This window comes from Muscardinus avellanarius (assembly GCF_963383645.1).
Source record: "Muscardinus avellanarius genome assembly, chromosome: 15".
Taxonomy (NCBI): Eukaryota; Metazoa; Chordata; class Mammalia; order Rodentia; family Gliridae; genus Muscardinus; species Muscardinus avellanarius.
In genome coordinates this window covers 37,049,165-37,068,224 of record NC_137801.1, presented here as the reverse complement: position 1 = coordinate 37,068,224, position 19,060 = coordinate 37,049,165, and the positions used below count along the sequence as shown (strand labels likewise).

Genomic DNA, 19,060 nt, shown 5'->3' with positions numbered 1-19,060 from the left:
TTCACAGCAAGCTTCAGCAATATAGCATGACTCCAACCAACTTAGTGTGACTCTGTTTCAAAATGAAAAATAAGATAGAGTTGGGGTATATCTCAGAGGTAGAATACCCCTAGTTTCTTTTCTTTCCATCTCTTGGTTAAAAAAAAAAAAAATACCACACAGCCAGCCACCTGTCCCAGAAATGACTATGTGAATTTTCATTGTATATGTGAGGTTACGGAATTTATGGTTTATTGATTCTGATTCCAAAAGCAATACTTCTTTTGTGATGATAGGATCACACTGCATCTTGACTATGGTCACTGTCACATATATCCAGATATGGTATACAATTGCCCTCTTCTATACAATGCATGCAAAAAGAAAAACAGTGAAAATTGGGGGGGGGGTCTCATTAATCTTCCTACATCAATTTTCTACCTATGATATAGGACCATATAATTATTAGTTAATTAAGATTTTGCTGTTAGGGTAGTCTGAATGAAAGGTACACTGACTAGGATTTTTGTAAATTAAATGAGTATTTTTAAAAAAATTTAAAAATAATGTAAAGTCTTCTAAATTATAGAAATATGCAACATTGAATGGAAAAATTCCATCCGCACTGTTAATAACTTGGCATCAATGAAAATCATACACTGGATGTGGTCGTGCACACCTGTAATTCCAGTACTTGGGGGCTGAGACAGGAGGATCATATATTCAAGACCAGCCTAAGCAACTTAGATTCAGCAACCCAGCAAGACCCTATTTTCAAACAAAAAATTAAAAGCTGTATTGAAGAGAAGTGGTGATAGTGGACATCCTTGTCTCGTTCCAGTTTTTAGGGGGAATTCTTGAAGTTTTTCCCCATTTAATATGATGCTGGCAGTGGGCTTGTTGTAGATTGCCTTAATAATGTTGAAATATGTTCCTTCTATTCCAATTCTCTGCAGTGTTTTTATCATAAATGGATGTTGAATTTTATCAAATGCTTTTTCAGCATCTATTGAGATGATCGTGTGGTTTTTGTCTTTAATTCTGTTTATATGATGAATTACATGGATTGATTTTCGTATATTGAACCAGCCTTGCATCCCTGGGATGAACCCTACCTGGTCGTGATGAATGATTTTCTTGATGTGGTTTTGAATACGTGTTGCTAGTATTTTGTTTAATAGTTTTGCATCCAAGTTCATCAGAGATATAGGCCTGTAGTTTTCCTTCCTTGAACTGTCTTTATTCGGTTTTGGTATTAGTGTGATGTTGGCTTCATAGAATGTATTTGGGAGAGTCCCGGTTTTTTCTATTTCCTGAAATAGTTTGAGTAGTATTGGGATTAGCTCTTCTGTAAAGGTTTTATAGAATTCACTTGAAAAACCATCTGGTCCTGGGCTTTTCTTTGATGGTAAGCTCTTTATTGCTGTTTCAATCTCTTTGATTGTTATTGGTTGGTTTAAGTGTTCTATATCTTCTTGACTCAGTTTAGGAAGGTTGTATTTATCTAGGAAGTTGTCGATTTCCTCCAGATTTTCCATTTTGTTGGAGTATAGTTTTTCAAAGTAGTTTCTGATAATCCTCTGGATTTCTACACTGTCAGTAGTAATGTCTCCTTTTTCATCCCTTATCCTCATAATTTGGGTTGATTCTCTCTTTTTTTTAGTTAGGTTGGCCAGTGGTTTATCAATCTTGTTAATCTTTTCAAGAAACCAGATTTTGGTTTTGTTGATTTTCTGTATTGTTTTTTTATTCTCTATTTCATTAATTTCTGCTCTAATTTTAATAATTTCCCATCTTCTGCTGGCTTTGGGGTTCAATTGTTCCTGCTTTTCAAGGGCTTTGAGGTGTGTCGTAAGGCTGTTTATTTGAAGATTTTCTGTTTTTCTTATGTGAGCACTCAGTGCTATAAATTTTCCTCTTAATACTGCCTTCAAAGTGTCCCAGAGGTTTTGATATGTTGTTTCTTTATTTTCATTTGTTTCTAGAAATTTCTTGATTTCACCTCTTACATCTTCTATGACCCATTCTTCATTCAGAAGTGTGGTGTTCAGCCTCCACATGTTTATGTTGTTTCTTTGGGTCTTCTTATAGTTGATTTCTAGTTTCATTCCATTATGGTCACCACTTCTCTTCAATATAGTACTAGAGACTGTAGCCAGAGCAATAAGGCAAGAAAAGGAAATCAAAGGAGTACAAATAGGAAAAGAAGAACTTAAGCTTTCACTATTTGCTGATGACATGATACTATATTTAGAAAACCCAACAAACTCAACCAAAAGGCTTATAGAACTGATCAACAAATTCAGCAAAGTATCTGGATACAAAATCAATCTTAAAAAATCAGAAGCTTTCCTGTACACCAACCATAAATCCACTGAAAAAGAAATTCAGAAAACACTTCCACTCAGGATCTCCCACAAAAAAATAAAATACCTAGGAATAAATTTGACCAAGGAGGTAAAAGATCTCTACAAAGAAAATTATAAAACACTGAAAAAAGAAATCGAAGAAGATCTTAGAAGATGGAAAGATCTTCCATGTTCATGGATTGGCAGAATAAATATCATTAAAATGGCCATCCTCCCAAAAGTGATCTACAGATTTAATGCAATGCCCATTAAACTACCAAGATCATTCCTCACAGACATAGAAAAATCAGTCCTTAAATTTATCTGGAATAACAAAAAGCCCAGAATAGCCAAGGTAGTTCTCAGTAACAAAAACCACGCAGGAGGAATCACAATACCTGACTTTAAACTATACTACAAAGCCATTGTAATAAAAACAGCATGGTACTGGCAAAAGAACAGATATATAGACCAATGGAGCAGAATAGAAGATCCAGAAACAAGCCCACACACTTTCAGCCAATTGATTTTTGACAAAGGGGCCAAAAACATACACTGGAAAAAAGATAGCCTCTTCAACAAATGGTGTTGGCAAAACTGGTTAACCATATGCAGAAAATTGGATGTTAATCCCACTTTTTCACCCTGTACAAAAGTCAACTCACGATGGATCAAAGACTTGGAAATTAAACCAGAGACTTTGAAGCTCCTTGAAGAGGGCATAGGTCCAACACTACAACACATAGGCACAGACAAACATTTCCTCAATAAGACCCCAAAGGCACAACAAATTAAAAGGAGAATCAATACATGGGATTGCATGAAACTGAAGAGCTTCTGTTCAGCAAAGGAAACTATCAAGAACCTCAATCGAGAGCCAACAGAATGGGAGAAGATTTTTGCCACCTACCCCTCCAATAGAGGACTAATATCTAGAATATACAGAGAACTCAAGAAACTCAACACTAAGAAAACAAAGCATCCAATAACAAAATGGGCAACTGAACTAAATAGACACTTCACAAAAGAAGAAATTCAAATGGCCAATAAATGCATGAAAAAATGCTCAACATCACTGGCAATCAGAGAGATGCAAATCAAAACTACCCTGAGATTTCACCTAACTCCAACTAGAATGGCAATCATTAAAAACACAAACAACAACAGATGCTGGCGAGGATGTGGAGAAGTGGGAACTCTAAGACATTGTTGGTGGGATTGCAAATTAGTGCAACCACTTTGGAAAACAGTATGGAGAATCCTCAGAAGAATGGGAACACACCTACCATTTGATCCAGCAATACCACTGTTGGGTATCTACCCAAAAGAAAAGAAACCAAACTACCAAACTAATGCATGTGTATCTATGTTCATAGCTGCACAATTCACCATAGCCAAACTATGGAACCAGCCAAGATGTCCATCAACAGATGAATGGATTACAAAACTGTGGGATATGTACACAATGGAATTTTACTCAGCCATCAAAAAAAAACTCAATTACGTCATTTCCAGGGAAATGGATGGAACTGGAGGACATTATGCTAAGTGAGATTAGTCAGTCACAAAAAATAAGAAATCAGATGCTTTCCCTAATATGTGAGAGTTAGGGAGAAAAGAGGAGCAAACAAGATAACCTAAAGGAAGAGAAAGGAGGGGGAAGAGAAAAATCTCTAAAGCACACAATGTACTTAAACATATCGAAGTCAATCACTAAGCCAAGCAAGGAAGGGAGGGACGGGGAGGGAATGGGGTGGTATTTGGGTAGGGGTTAAATCAGCGATGAGTACATGTTTGTACACACAAGTTTTTTACCCCAATAAGTTGTATGAATATAATGCACCAATAAAAAAAAAAATTAAAAAAAAATTAAAAGCTGAAGGGGTAGCTATGAAGTAGGAAAGAAAAGGGGGTCAGGGTAGTGTCTTCACAGCTATTTTTACTTAATAGTATGACTTGGAGATCTTTGCAATTCAGTCCATATTAATCTACAGAAAAGAGAGAGAGAGAGAGAGAGAGAGAGAGAGAGAGAGAGAGAGAGAGAGTGTGTGTGTGTGTGTGTGTGTGTGTGTGTGTGTGTTTTACTGGGGATTGAACTCAGGGTCATTCTACCTCCAAGCTATACCCCAGCCCTTTTTTATTTTGAAACAAGGTCTTAACTAAGTTGCTGAAGCTAGCTATGAATCTGTGATCCTCCTGTCTCTGCCTCCCAAATACTGGGATTACAAGTGTGTATAACCACATTTAGCCAAAGTTTTCCAGTTACATACTGACATACTTATACCTCTTTTTTTTGTTCATTCACAGCATCTTCATTATTCTTTTAAAAAATAAAAGCACTTTTACCTGAAGATTATAAAACATTTTACTATTTTTCTAGCATTTTTATAGTTTGGTTTTTACACTTTTTTTCTCTCCATCTGGAATTTATCTCAGTCCAAGGCTTTAGGTAGGGATCCATATATCATATTTATCAAAGGATTGGTTGGTTGTTTTAATACTATTTATTGACTAAATTACTCTTTACTTTTTAAATGTTATTTTTCTCATCTATATGCAAACATTTTAGCAGTTTACTTATGGGCCTTCCATTCTCAATATCTTTCCTGTAGCGCTTACTGTTTTCTATCTTGAACTTCAGTCATTTATTTATATATCTTATTTACTACCCTGGATTATAAGCTCTTCCTTTATTAATTTCATCTTTATAGTACATACATTTAGTTATTTTCTCTTTCCTATATTCCTTCTTTAAATATTTTAAACTTTGTAGTATAGAAAATTTTACCTGTAACACAAGTAATGAATCTCTTTATATCCATCACTCAACTTCAACAGTGATCAATTCTTAACTAATTTTATTTCAGTTATGCCTCTTACCAACTTCCCCTCTCCTGTCTTGCCTTAAAATTACTGTTTTAACTGAACAAATCATCTGTATTGTTTTTTTTATTTTTTAATATTTTTATTGGTGCACTGTATTCATACATTATAATGGGATAAAAAAAAAATTTGTAGACATACATTGACACATCGCCCAGTTAGCCCCTACCCGATCCTCACCCCATTCCCTCCCCATCCCTCCTTCCCATGCTTGGCTTAGTGGTTGACATCTAGTATTATAGCAATTTATCCAAAATTAACAATGAAAATCTCACATAACAGTTTCATTTGTCTGATGCCAAGCTTTTGATGACTTAAAGATAACATTTCAATATTTCTTTTTGCTTTCTTACCAGAGAATATATATTTTTTAGGTGAAACTATCATACATTTATTTATTTATTTTTCAGAAAAAATCTATCCTAATACCCAAAATGATCTCGAAAAAGAACAAAGCTAGAAGATGTACATTTTCTGATTTCAAACCTTATAAAGCTACAATAATTGAAACAGTGTAGTACTGTTATAAAGGCAGATATATAAACCATTGGAGTTAAATAAATGCCTAGAGCTAAATTCTTCCATATATGGTCCAGTTATTTTTGACAATGTTTCCACGAACATTTGGTGGTGGAAATAATAATCTTTTAACTAAATATTGTTGAAAAGTAATAATTACATGAAAAAGAATAAAATTGGACCCTTACCTAACACCATATACAAACATTAACTCAAAATAGATAAAAGACCTAAATATAAATCTTAAGACTATAAACTTTTAGAAGAAAATCTGGGTCATAAAACCTCACAACATTGAAATTGGCAGTGATTTCTTGGATATGATTTCAATGGCACAGGCAACAGAAGGGTAAACAAACTCCCTCAAAAATAAAAAAATATTGTATATCCAAAGACAATGTAAACAGAGTTAAAAGTTACTGATAGAATGGGATTAAATATTTCCAAATGCTATATCTGAAGGTATATTAATATTCCAACTAGAAATTCTAAAAATTAGAAACAATAAAAGCAAACAGTACAATTTAGAAATAGGTAAAAGACTAACATAAATAATGGATCTCCACAGATAACCAATCTTAGTTGTCTGTTGGATGGAAAATCTTATTTCTCTGGTTCTGGTGTGTGTTACCTATTTCTTCTTTGTAGTTAATCTCTTTGAGTATTTTCTCTAGCGCTGGTTTTGAAGACATAAATTCCTTCAGTTTCTGTTTGTCGTGGAAGCTTCTTATTTCCCCATCTAATTTGATAGAAAGTTTTGCTGGGTAGGAAATTTTTGGCTGGAAGTTGTTTTCTTTCAGAGTTTGGAATATGTTACTCCAAGCCCTTCTGGCTCTCATGACTTGGTTTGGGAAATCTGAAGTGATTCTAATTGGTTTGCCTCTGAATGTCACTTGGCCCTTTGTTTTTGTTGCCTTTAAGATTCTCTGCTTGGCTTCCACATTGGTCATTTTGACAATTATGTGGCGTGGGGATCCTCTTCTCCGATCCTGTCTAAAGGGAGTTCTATAAGTTTCCTGGACCTGTGTATCGACCTCTTGCTCTATGTTTGGAAAATTTTCTGTTATTACTTCCTTGAAGAGATTGTTGATCCCTTTGGTTTCACCTTCTTTTCCCTCCTCTATTCCAGTTATTCTTAGGTTAGCTCTCTTAAAATGGGTCCATATTTCTTCAATGTCAGGTTCCTGCTGTCAGATCTTTTTTTCTAAATTAGAAACTATGCATTCATTTTTGGAGTGATCATCTTCTAGGAGTGAGATTCTATTCTCCATGTGGTCTAATCGGTTGTTTGTGCTTTGAATTGAGGCCTTTACTTCATTAATTGCATCTCTTTTTGGCTCTCTCTGAATTCTTTTTGAAACACCTCTATTATTTCTACAGTTATTTTCCTGATTTGATCTTCTAGAAATCTCTGGATTTCTGTTTTATCAGGTTCTGATGTTTTGGGGTTGTGAGCATTCATTGCTCCATTGTTATTCCTCTTTCCCATGATTTCGGAAGTTTGTGCCTTCTCTGGGTTCTTCTCTGGGTCAGCACGACTTCACTTAAGGTGCTCTGGATCTCGAGTCTGTGGTATCTAATGTATTATTTTTCACTAATAAATTTTGCTACATCAAAGAGTTCCTTACTGATCTCAATGCTGTTTTTTAAGGAAATTCAGTAGTAGAATTCTCCTAAAAAATTTAAACAGACTTATTTTGCAAATAAATAATCTATAATATAAAAATTATACACATAGCCTCTCAAAAATGAAAGTTAGAAACTCTTTAGTTAAGAATATTCTTAACTAAATTAAGTGGGTATTGTAGTGCACGCTTGTAATCCCAGCATTCAGGAAACTGAGACAGGAGGATCAACAGTTCGCAGACGGCCTCAGCTACTTAGTGAGGCCCTTTGCAACTCAGTGAGACTCTGTTTAAAAAAATAAAAAAGACTGAAAAATAAGGCTGGGGTATATCTCGGAGGAACAATGCTCCTGAGTTCCACCCCTGGTACAAGAAAGAAAGAAAAGAAAAGAGAGAAAGAGAGAAAGAATGGAGGGAGTGAGGGAGGGAAAGAGAAGGATATTCTGTCAGTGTTTAGCAAATTTTAAACTAAACCAAGGGGCATTATACCTCTGAGCTATACACCTTTTATTTTACTTACCTTTTTATTTTTTGAAACAGGGTCTTGCTAGGTTTCTGAAAGTATTGCTTGCATAAGGCTGAGGCTGTTCTTGAACCTGCGATTTTTCAGTATCAACCTCCCATGATTATGAGCATGTACCGCTATGCCCAGCTTACATGCAACCTTTCTTTGTATGTTGCATTAAGGTTGACTACCTTTTGGGCCAGGAATGGTGGTGCGCACTTAGAATCCCAGCATTTGGGAGGCTGAGACAGGAGGATTGAGGTTCACAGACAGCCTCAGCTACTTAGTGAGGCCCTTTGTAGCTCAGTGAGACCATGTTTCAAAATAGAGAACAAAAAATAGGGCTGAGGGTGTAGCTCAGAGGTAGAATATCCCTGGGTTTCATCCCCAGTACCACACACACACACACACACACACAAAAAGATTGACTACCTTTAACATCACTTTCTAAACTAAAACCGGACAGCTCTTGGCCCTTGACACTGCTGCTGAGTGACAGACTTCTAATTGTATTGTAAAATTTGAAGCCCTTGAACCCTGCTAGAGGAGCATAAGTTCCCCTACTTATTGAGTCCTATCTTTTCTAGACAAAGCTCCATACCCTTGAGCCCCAAGGGCTGTGAGGAAGAACACACATAGGCCTTTCCTTCACAAAGCTATACTCCTTCAAAAGCCAGGCGTGGTGGCACACACTTGTAATCCCAGTACTTGGGAGGCTGAGATAGAAGAATCTCAGGTTTATGGTAAGCCTCAGCTACTTAGTGAGGCCCTCTCCTACTTAATGAGACCCTGTTTCAAAATAAAAAGTAAAAAATAGAGCTGGAGAAACAGCTCAGAAGTCGAATGCCCTAGAATTCAATCACTAGTACTCTAGAAAAGTATATTGTAGATTAAAAACACTTTTAAAAATCCTTAACTGAGGTATTGGGGCACTGAAGAGGAAAAGAGTCTTAGTCAGGGTGTTAGCCAGTGGCTGGAAGCCCTGGAAGGTTTTATCTAAATTGGCCTTCTAAGACAGGCATGGTGGTACAGGCCTATAATCCCAGTACTTGGGAGACTGAGACAGGAGGATCACAGGTTTGTTGACAGACTCAGCAAATAGTGAGACTCTCATCAACCTCGAGAGATCCTGCTTCTAAACAGAGCTAGGAGTGTAGCTTGGAGGTAGAATGCCCCTGGATTTAATCTCCATAACCCACAATAAGTAAGTATGTAAATAAATAAATAGCTCTTCCAGTATGAATGGAAAGGACAGAGGGAGAAATGAAAGGAACATCCTGGGCAGAAGGCATTTGCTAAGTTTCCAAGAATGGGGAATTGTCCCTTTTAGCCACAGAATAGATTTATGAAATAGAGGAAATAGGAAGTAAAACCAGAAAGGTATATTGAACATTCCGTCCCACCTAGCAAGTTCTCGAGAAGGTCGAAATTCATTAGCAGATTTTGAACTTGGGAATTGATGCTGTTGAAGCTTAGCTTTAGGAGAACTTTTTTTTTTCCATTGGTAGTAGGGATTGAACCCAGGGCCATTCTACCTCTGAGTTCTACCTTCAGTCCTTTATTTATTTTTAATTTGAAATGGTCTTACTGAATCTTGCTAAATTGCTAAAACTGGCCTCGAACATGTGATCCTCCTGTTTCAGCCTCCCAAGTATTGGCATTAAAAGCTATGTGCCAGCTGGGGTGTATAGCCCAGAAGTAGACTATTCCTGGTTTCAATCCCCAGTACACACACACACACACACACACACACACACACACACGCATACCACTGTGCCTCCTAAAGGAACTTCTTCTGATAGCGATATATAAAATCCATGTTGGAGGGAGAGAACTGCCAAGTTTAGTTGGGTTCATCATCTAAGTGCAAGATCTTTTGGCTCCTGAACAAGACTGTGGAATATTTTAGACAGGAGGAGTAGATTTGAGATGCAAAACTAATTTCTAGGCTCCCATAGATGGTGTTTTTGTACATTTTAGTCCTTCAGGATATTCATGGCCTGTTACCCATGACTGTCTTCCCTAAGGCAGAGTTAATAGAAGTAGTAACACTTTCTAATTAGCATCCTCTTTCTGGCAGCAAGGACACAGTACAGTGAAGTGTCACCTTTGGGGAACTAAGACTTTATTAAGGATGTGTTCTCATCGGATACACAGGTTGAGGTTTTAGGGGAGCAACCACTTGGAACACTTTCTGGCCTGCCTTCTAGCGTAGAGTCAGATTGGCGGGTGAGTATAGCTGGTACAGGCCCACTAGGCCCTTCTCCTAGGGAATGACCAAGGACAAGGAGCTCATATTTCTTAAAGTCCTGCCTATAGCCCACACCACCCCTCAAGGCTGGCAACATTTGGGCTATTGTAACATACAGGACATTGAGCTTTCTCTACACACGGCATAGGCAGGTTCGTATGCCCAGCAAGCTCAGTGCCCTGAATTTGGAAGTCTGCAGCAAGATGGATGCTCCCAGGAACCTGTGGACTAGTTGGAATTCTGATTAATATGCTTTAAGCAGAAAACATCCTAACCCACATTGTAATGGGTAGAAATGACATATATTTAGAGAACTCCTTTCTGTTGCTTTCCCCTACACACACATACGATCTGCCTTTTAAATGATTTTCGCTGTATCCGTTTCCCAGCAGTTATATGATTAGGCATGTTTCTGTGAATTAGAAAATTTGGATCCTTCCCTCATACACCTCCTTCCCTGACCCTCCCCCTTTTCACTCTGACTTAGAGCCATAAAATACTTGTGCCTGCCTGCTTTTAGTTCTGTTTGTATGAATTAAGTCGACAGGATAAATATTCACATTCCCAACTACAGGCTGAAACAATGTTTGCCTGTTATGCCCAGTGAGTCAAGAAAAAAAGGAGGCCTGACATCACCCTATACTGTACATTCCCGGCATAGATCATTTATTTAAGTCCCTGAAAAATTACAGATATTTTACCAGCCGAAATAAAATCCTGTGTAAACACTGCGCCTGGAAAAAAATGCAGCACTGACTTAGCTCGGGGGTTGGAGCGAAACAGGGAGAAGACTAAGCAGAGTGGTCGATCCAGAACTTTTATACTTGGCCAAATGTGATACGGTCAAAAGCATTCACCCACAGCCTACATGCTGCAAAAGTAAAAAGGTGGAATTTGCTTTTAAGAAAATACAGTTGCAAAAGTGAATAGACTAAAGTTTGGGATTGTTCATGGTTCCGATGCACTCACCCCCTTTTTATCTGACCTTTGAAATGAGCATCCCTTTTCTTGCTGGAGTTGGCCCTTTTCATGGCCTGCCTAACTTTGTCTTGTTATTGCTGGATCCTACTGGTTTCTGGAACTCAGCTGCTGTTGGTTTTATAAGGGGGAAAATTGCCTGGAAGCCATGCTTAGTGAAGAGGAAAACCCATCTCAGCGTTGCATTCCCAAACAGCCATATATCATCTTGATCTTGTCTAACACAAGTCACTATTTTAGTCCAGCAGCATAAACCAGACATATTTTATTGGTGCAGTGAGTTTTGTTTTTTTTTTAGGGAACGGCCTCATGACACTTCTTAGGCCTGTGGCATTTATTCAAAGAGCATTACATTTGCTCTGTGGAGTTGCTTTTAAGATTCTGAACTGCCCAAGTGGACCCCATGCTTTGCACAGATGCCTGGGCCTCTCCTGAGTTTCTCTGTTTAGAGCGGGGAGGGGAAGGATAGGGGGTAACTATTTCCAGGTTCTCCACACAGACTTTCATTAAGGCTTGTGCCTTAGGGGCAAGAAACCCAGCATGCTCCCGGGCCCCCTCCTGCAGTGCATTCCCTGCTCCTCTCAGCTGCATCAGTGACCACCCCTCCTCAGGGCAGGCAGAGCACCCCATGCTTGTGATAGTCATGGGGGATGCTGTTGCTCTGCCCTCCCTCCCTCCCTCCGCTACATCTTGTGTTGTGTCTTGTGTGCTCTCTGTCTCTTTCCGTTAAGGCAACAAAGCTTTCTTCTGTTGTCTTTTGCTGATGACACCTCTCAATTCACTTCTAACCCTTTTCCCAGGGGCCTACTACAGCTAGGGTTAACTATCTGTCCTGATTGTCCCAATGTGATTATTAATAGAGTTCCTTTCATCTCAAAAGAATTCCTGTTTTTATCCTAATCAGAGCAACTATACATAGATGTTCCCAACCAAACCCATTCGGTCCCCTCCCTCATTTTCAGACATACTGCAAATTCTCTTATGAACCTGGTTTTGAAAGATGCCCCTTGTTCACCAGCTGCCCAAGTTAAGAGTGTTTCTAATATTCCATGTCTGCAGCAATTGTCAAGCCCTACTTCTGCAGCCCCTTTAGGCCTCTTCTCTCCAGTCTGGAGTTTGGAAGGGGTGGGTTGGAAAAGTCACAAAATCAGTCTTGCTCAGGCCAGGCAGGTAGGCAAACCCTAAGGGAGGCAGTAGGTGTAAACTTACAGCCTCAGAAGCCTGTGTTGGCCCACAGGCTTTTGGCTTCGAGCTCTGATTTCAATACTCGCCACCTCTTGTGTAGAAAGGACATGGTCCTGGGCCTCGTACTGCAGCCTCAACCTTGCTCTGGCCCTTCTCTCCAAATCACAGGTCTTATCACACTAATATGCTATCTCTGAAGAGGTCCCTGCTACCCACAGGACAGGACCCATTCCGTCAGGTTATAGTTAAGAGCTTTCTTCGTCTGAACCCCAGCCTGAGCACACCTGGCTGTGGTCTTGTCACACCAGATGACTTGCTGTCCCCCAGGCTATACCAACATATATATTTCTTAATCCATAGTCCATTCTTTAGAGCAATTTTAGATTTACAAAATAATTTAGTTAGTAGTACAGGGAATTCTCATATATTCCTTTCCTCCCTCTCCCCCTTTCCTAATTTTCTCCTACCATTAATATCTTCATTAGTGTAATACATTTGTTCCAGTTAATGAACCAGTATCAACACATCATTAATAACTATAGTCCACAGTGCATATTAAGGTTCAGTCTTTTTGTCGAAAATGCCAGTATTTTTATACCCTTTTACATCTTTTCCCCTGCTTGCATACTCTTCTCTTGATTCTGGCAAGACTCTTCTCAGTGCCCAATACAAATATCAATGTTTTGGCAAAACTTTCTTTGACCATTTATTTTTAGAATGGGGCTTGATGGGAGAAAACAGAAAACAAAGAGAACTGACATTTTTATCAGGTGCTTAGTGTATACCAAGTAGTGTATACATTCTTGTATTTCACTACAATCACACAAGCAGACATTTTTAACAGTGCCCATGGTTTTTCTTTCCACAGTTTCAGTTACCTGCAATCAAGTGTAGTCTGGAAATATTAAAATTTAAAGTTTAAAATTCTGAAAATAATTCATAAGTTTTTTTTTTTTTTTTTAAGGTACTGGGGATGGAACCCAGGTGCATTCTACCCCAAACTACACTCTCAGCTCTATTTTTTCTTTTTTTTTTGGTCTGGGTTTTTTGTTTTTTTGGGGTTTTTTGGTACGGGGGATGGAACCCCAGGTGCATTCTACCTTTAAGCTGCACCTCCAGCACTATATTTTACTCTTTATTTTGAAACAGGATCTAACTGAGTTGCAAAGAACCTTACTAAGTAGCTGAGGCTGTCCTCAAACCGCAATCCTCCTGTCTTAGCCTCCCATATGCTGGGATTACAAGGGTGTGCCACCACACCTGGCTGTCTTTTTATTTTTGAAACAGGGTCTCACTGAGTTGCAAAGGGCCTTGCTAAGTAGCTGAGGCTGGCCAAGAACCAAGATCCTCTGGTTTCAGCCTCTCGAATGCTGGGTATCGTTGTATTCTACTTGTATTATTAGTTACCGCCATGAATCTCTTATTGTGACTAACTTAAAAGTTAAAATTTATCATAGCTGTGTATAGGAAAAAAATAGGATATATAGGATTCAGTACTGTCTGAGGTTTTAGGCATCCACTGGGGATCTTGGAATATATTCCCAACAGATAAGGGGGGGACTGCTGAATACTCCCATTTCCCATGGGGAAAAAGAAGTTAAGTAAGTTGCCCAAGCACTCACAGTTAGTAATTGGTTTCCACCCATGTCTGCCTGGCTCCAGACTCTGTGCCCTTCTACTCTCTTTCATGCATCTGGATTCTTACCTCCAATACAGCCTTTCTGTTCTTCCCGTCAGATGAGGAACCCATTGGAGTAAGAAGTTCAGTATTTTTCAGCCCTCTGTCTCCACTCGAAACACAGAAGTTGGTCCCTATAGCAGCTCACTAAACCCAGGGAGATATGTGCTAAAAGAGTTAATATAGGAAGAAGCACCAAAGATCAGTGTCTGTTCAATGTAGCAACTGCTTGTTGAGTTCCTACTGTGCACAGGACCCGTGGAGGGGGAGGTCACAGGAAAAGAGAAGTGAATGCCAAGCAACTGTGCAGTTGTTAATCCCGACCCGGCAGCATCAGGGAAGCTACTGACCTTCCATGGATCCATGGCTAGAACGTAAGCTGCAGGAGAGCAGGGGCTCTTTGGTCTCTGCTGTAGCCCCTAGGACAGTGTTTGGTAATAATAAGTGTTGAATGAGAGCTTGTTGACTGTATACTTGGACCCTCTTAGGAAGTTGGCACACCCGAAGTGACACTAAATGTCGCAGTGCTCATGTGTTTCCGTCCGTCCTCCTTCTCTTGGGGTCTGGCAGCTTTGCATTCTCAGTGCTTGGTTCAGGACAGCTGTGTGCTATGGGCTGTTTGCAAATTACCCCAGGCCTGAGCCCAGCCATCCTCTTAGCCCAGAAGTGGTTCTGGACCAGGACTTTCGTCAAGGAGAACGAGAGCGGAATTTGCTTCTGCCAGCCTAAAGAGCCGATGGACAGATAACCTTTCCCAGGAAGGCCTGGGGCCTGACTCTGGTGCTGGTTCCAGAGGCCTGGCCTTATGCCTGGACCTCACACGAAAGGATAATTTCTTTTTTCTTGTTCCCAACACTAAAATGTCATATGAGGGCAGTTTTGAATTCAAATATTTTCTTTTTCTTTTCTTCTTTTTTCTTTCTTTTTTTCTTTCTTTCTTTTTTTTTTTTTTTTTTTTTTTGTGGTGCTGGGGTTTGAACCCATGGGCATTCTACCTCCAAGCTACACTCCCAGCCCAATTTTTTTATTCCTTATTTTGAAACAGTCTCAGTAGCTTGAGGCTGGCTGTGAACCTGGATCCTCCTGTCTCAGCCTCCCAAGTACTGGGATTATAAGCATGCATTACCATGCCTGGCCAAATATTTTCATTAATTTCCTTCCTTCCTTCCTTCCTTCCTTCCTTCCTTCCTTCCTTCCTTCTTCCTTCCTTCTTTTTTTTTTCCAGTACTGGGGATTGAACCCAGGGGCATTGTACCTCCAAGCTACACCCTCAGCCCAATTTTTTTTTTAAACAGTCTCACTGAGTTGCCTGGGGCCTTACTAAATAGCTGAGGCTAGCCATGAACCTGCAATTCTCCTGTTTCAGCCTCCAAAGTACTGGAATTATAAGTGTGCGACACCATACCCAGCTTCGTTAATTTTCCTAAAGAAACATATCTAAAAAACACTAACCTATTTCATATATTTGCTAGTAAAATGTTTCTTCTCCTTTCTCCTCCCTCTCCATCCCTGTTCCACTTCTTCCTTGACTTCTCTGACTCTTCTTCATTTATATTGTTCTGTCTCTTCCACTCGCCTAGTTCCACCAGGTTCCTCTAAGTATATCTCTCTCCATTTGTCCCATATAGACATACCACTTTCCATTCCTGTGAACAACCAGGATTACAATTGTTGTCTGGTTTGTTCCCAAGGTAACAGAATTGATGGGCCCGTAGGCTGATTTTCATAAGCTAGAGCTACCAAGCGTTTCAAAAACAGTCTTGTTTTTGCCAAGTAAGGTGAGCAAATATAGGACTAAGTTTAAACATCCATCAGGAGTTATTTTTGAAGTGATTTCTTTTAAATGAGAAGCATTTGAAAATCTCACAGCTTTCCTTACAAATAAGTTCCAGACTCATGCATTTTGCTGGTGTCTGCTGATTAATTACAATCCTGTGCCACCATGAAAAGCCGTGGTGGTTGGTTTTGTGCAGCTGTGGAGAAAAGAAAGCAAGGCCTGGTGGCTTTGCCAGCTCTTTCAGGACAGTGAGGATGGAGGCTGAGGGAGGTATTTTTCCCTCTGGCAGTTACCGCAGAAGAACAGAAGCCCCAGCCAGACCCACTTCTCCAGACTCCACGCCGGGCAGTTTGGGTCCCTGCGGGGGTGTGGTGAGGGAGCGACATCTGATCTGTTGCTTCTGAAATAACAGAGCTTTTATTAGAGAAAGCATTTTCAGTCTCCACATTCAGACTTGTGTGCATTTTCCTGTACACTTACTTCTGTTGTGTGGGGGTGTGGTTATGTGTAGCAAAGTTACCAATTTTTTTTAAGGGGGAACGGAACTAGGGATTGAAACCAGGGGCATTCTGCCTCAAAGCTACAAACTCCAGCCCTTTTTATTTTTTGTTTTGAAACAGGGTTTTGCTAGGTTACTAAGAGTCTTCCTAGATTGCTGTGGTTGGTCTCAAATCTATGACCCTCCTATCTCAGCTTTCCAAGTATTGAGATTACAGGCATACACCAACACACCCAGCTCCAAAATTTATTTTGACTCTCTAAACAGAAGGTATTCAGCATGTATTTATTACAATGCAGATGTCTGACCCAAGAAAGCCTGCCAATTCACCCAGCTAGGATCTGACAACTATGGATATAGATAGATGATAGATAGATAGATAGATAGATAGATAGATGGATGGATGGATGGATGGATGATTGAACCCAGGAGTCTTCTACCTCTAAAGTATATAGCCAGCCCTTCTTATTTTATTTTGAGATAGGGTTTCACCAGGTTGCCCTGGCTGATCATGACCTTGTGATCCTCCTGCCTCTGCCTCCCTTACAGGGATTACCCCAGTAATCTTAGCTGCACCCAGCTAGATCTATTTTATTTTGGCTTCCTATGAAGTTTCCTCATTACTCCTTCCCATATCTAACTCTCAGTTATTTCACTACTGTGAATCCTTTCAAGCCCCTTGGGTTGAAAGGTGAGAAAGAGAAGGAAAAGTTGTATCTGGCCACTTTTAGAATCATTTGCAGCCCCAGTAAAGGATTCAGTAGGGGAAGCAAACAAATACTATTAAAATAAACTTTTAAGTTTCTTGTGTCTATCTGTTCTTGCCTTCCTCCACCCACCTCTTTCCCTGGTATAGATAAGGAAGCCAGACTGAAGGTTATCCCTGACATGTGTCTTCTCCTTGGTATTAGCTAAAGTCAAGGAATCTGAACTACCCACTCCCCCACCCATTTCCTTTCATTTTCTGCTGTTGGAGTCCCACAAAGGCTCTGTGTATGGCAGTGCTGAGTGTGAATCAAGCACATGATTGCATGTGGCCTGTGTCTCTTGTCTGCTGGAACTGTGGCCACCATTCTAAAACTAGCAGCTAGAGAGCCAGTAGTATCTGCCTGGCTCTGTTGGATTCTAGAACATAGTGCCACTTATAACTTAAGAGAGTGCAGCAGGTCTGCATTGCTTCCCTCTCCTGACCTCTAAGGGTAGCTCTGCTAAAAAGATGTAAATAATGACAAACATCACTATCCATATTTGCAAAGGAAAGCATCAGTATGCTCTTTTAGCTGACACTGTTCTGGTGAACGTAGAAGTGTAAGCCAGTTTATTCTCTCAGACAGTTTATTTTTCCTATAAAAACACTCACTTTAAAAGGTACATTTAAAGCCGAGCATGGTGTCGCACACTTGTAATCCCAGCATTTGGGAGGCTGAGACCAGAGGATCATGGTTCGCGGTTCGCGGACAGCCTCAGCTACTTAGTGAGGCCCTCCGCAACTCAGTGAGACCCTGTTTCAAAATAAAGAATAAAAAATTGGGCAGGGGGTGTAGCTCGGAGGTCGAATGGCCCTGGGTTCCATCCCCAGACCCACACACACACAAAAAAAGTACATTTAATTTTCACTGAAATTTCGAACACAAAGATATTTACATTTCCTTGCTGAAATCAATGGATACTTGTTTCTAATAAACTCTGGTAGCAAATGATTGTGTGGTCACAGAGCAGTCCCCAGTTTGGGGAATTGAAGGCAGACACAAAGCACAGGAATGGGCCAAGGCCATGGGCTTCTGACCGCCGCCGAGTCCTCCAAAGCCAGCGTGCTTTTCTGCAGAAACTAGAGCCACTTTCCACAGGTGTCTATTTCCTCTGAAAGGAATATTTTAAGGAAATCTAAAGGGAGGGACTGAACATTTAGGAAAAATCCATTTTCACAGCAAGATACTGCCTTTTCTCTTTCTTGGTTTAGGTTTTTCATTTGTTACAAGCCTACACAGACTCCAAACACAGACCGAATTCAGACTTTCAGCAGGAGCTGGCTGACATCACTGTTTGTACCAAAGCCAAACTCTGGCTGGCCAAGAGGTATGTTAAAACCCCGCATGAGCAGAGAGTTCTCAGGGGTTAACAATACATTCGAGAGTTGCTGTTCCTAGTTGTGGGGAGTTTAAAAAGTCATTGGCATGTGTCTTCTAAACTTAATGGAGTATTTATCCTTTTGGGTTGTGGTAAAGAAAGAAAAATATTTTCTGACAATTTTTATAAAACTGCTGAGTTACTGGGAGGCTTGTAATATGGCTTTTTATCTGCCCACTAGTCAGCTGTCTCTTATTAATACCCACTATGTGTCCAGCCCTGTTAGACATTGTGACAATGAAAGGCAATAATGGACTCTGTCATGTGAGGTGCCGTGGCAGCTCATAGGTTAAAGACGGGTGTCAGACTGGAGCAGGCACTGAGGGTGTGAATAGGAACAGGGGATGGAAATTGTCATTTTTAGATGGGTAATGGTGTAGCTTGAATAAAGCAAGGCAAAGAACAGTGGAGACATATGTTGTTGATTTCATTATTGCCACTGTTAGCTTATTATGGAACTTAGAACTTTTTACATGTGAAAGATGAAGGGATGTAAAATCTTTCATTTGATGGGAAATGTCCTCTTAATTTCTAGCAAGGAGATGCAGAAGAGGCCCCTGCTTCCTTACCACACACCAAACTATAGTGTGGTACATCTGATAACGTTTGTATACTGGTTATGTGATGTAGAAGCCTCTTTTTTACTCTTTTGAAAATGTGCTTGCTGGGTGTGGTGGTGCACACTTGTAATCTCAGCATTCAGGAG

General features: G+C 39.8%; 1 protein-coding gene across 1 annotated transcript in view; it reads left to right on the top strand.

The window, feature by feature from the left end:
* The window catches only part of THADA (THADA armadillo repeat containing), a gene marked incomplete at both ends in the record, with an annotated part of 379,586 nt that overhangs the window by 241,031 nt on the left and 119,495 nt on the right, over window positions 1-19,060 (top strand). The window contains one exon of the mRNA XM_080711248.1: window positions 18,188-18,303. Within this exon, the coding sequence (XP_080567374.1) occupies window positions 18,188-18,303 (116 nt within the window). The remainder of the gene's footprint in view (window positions 1-18,187; window positions 18,304-19,060) is intronic.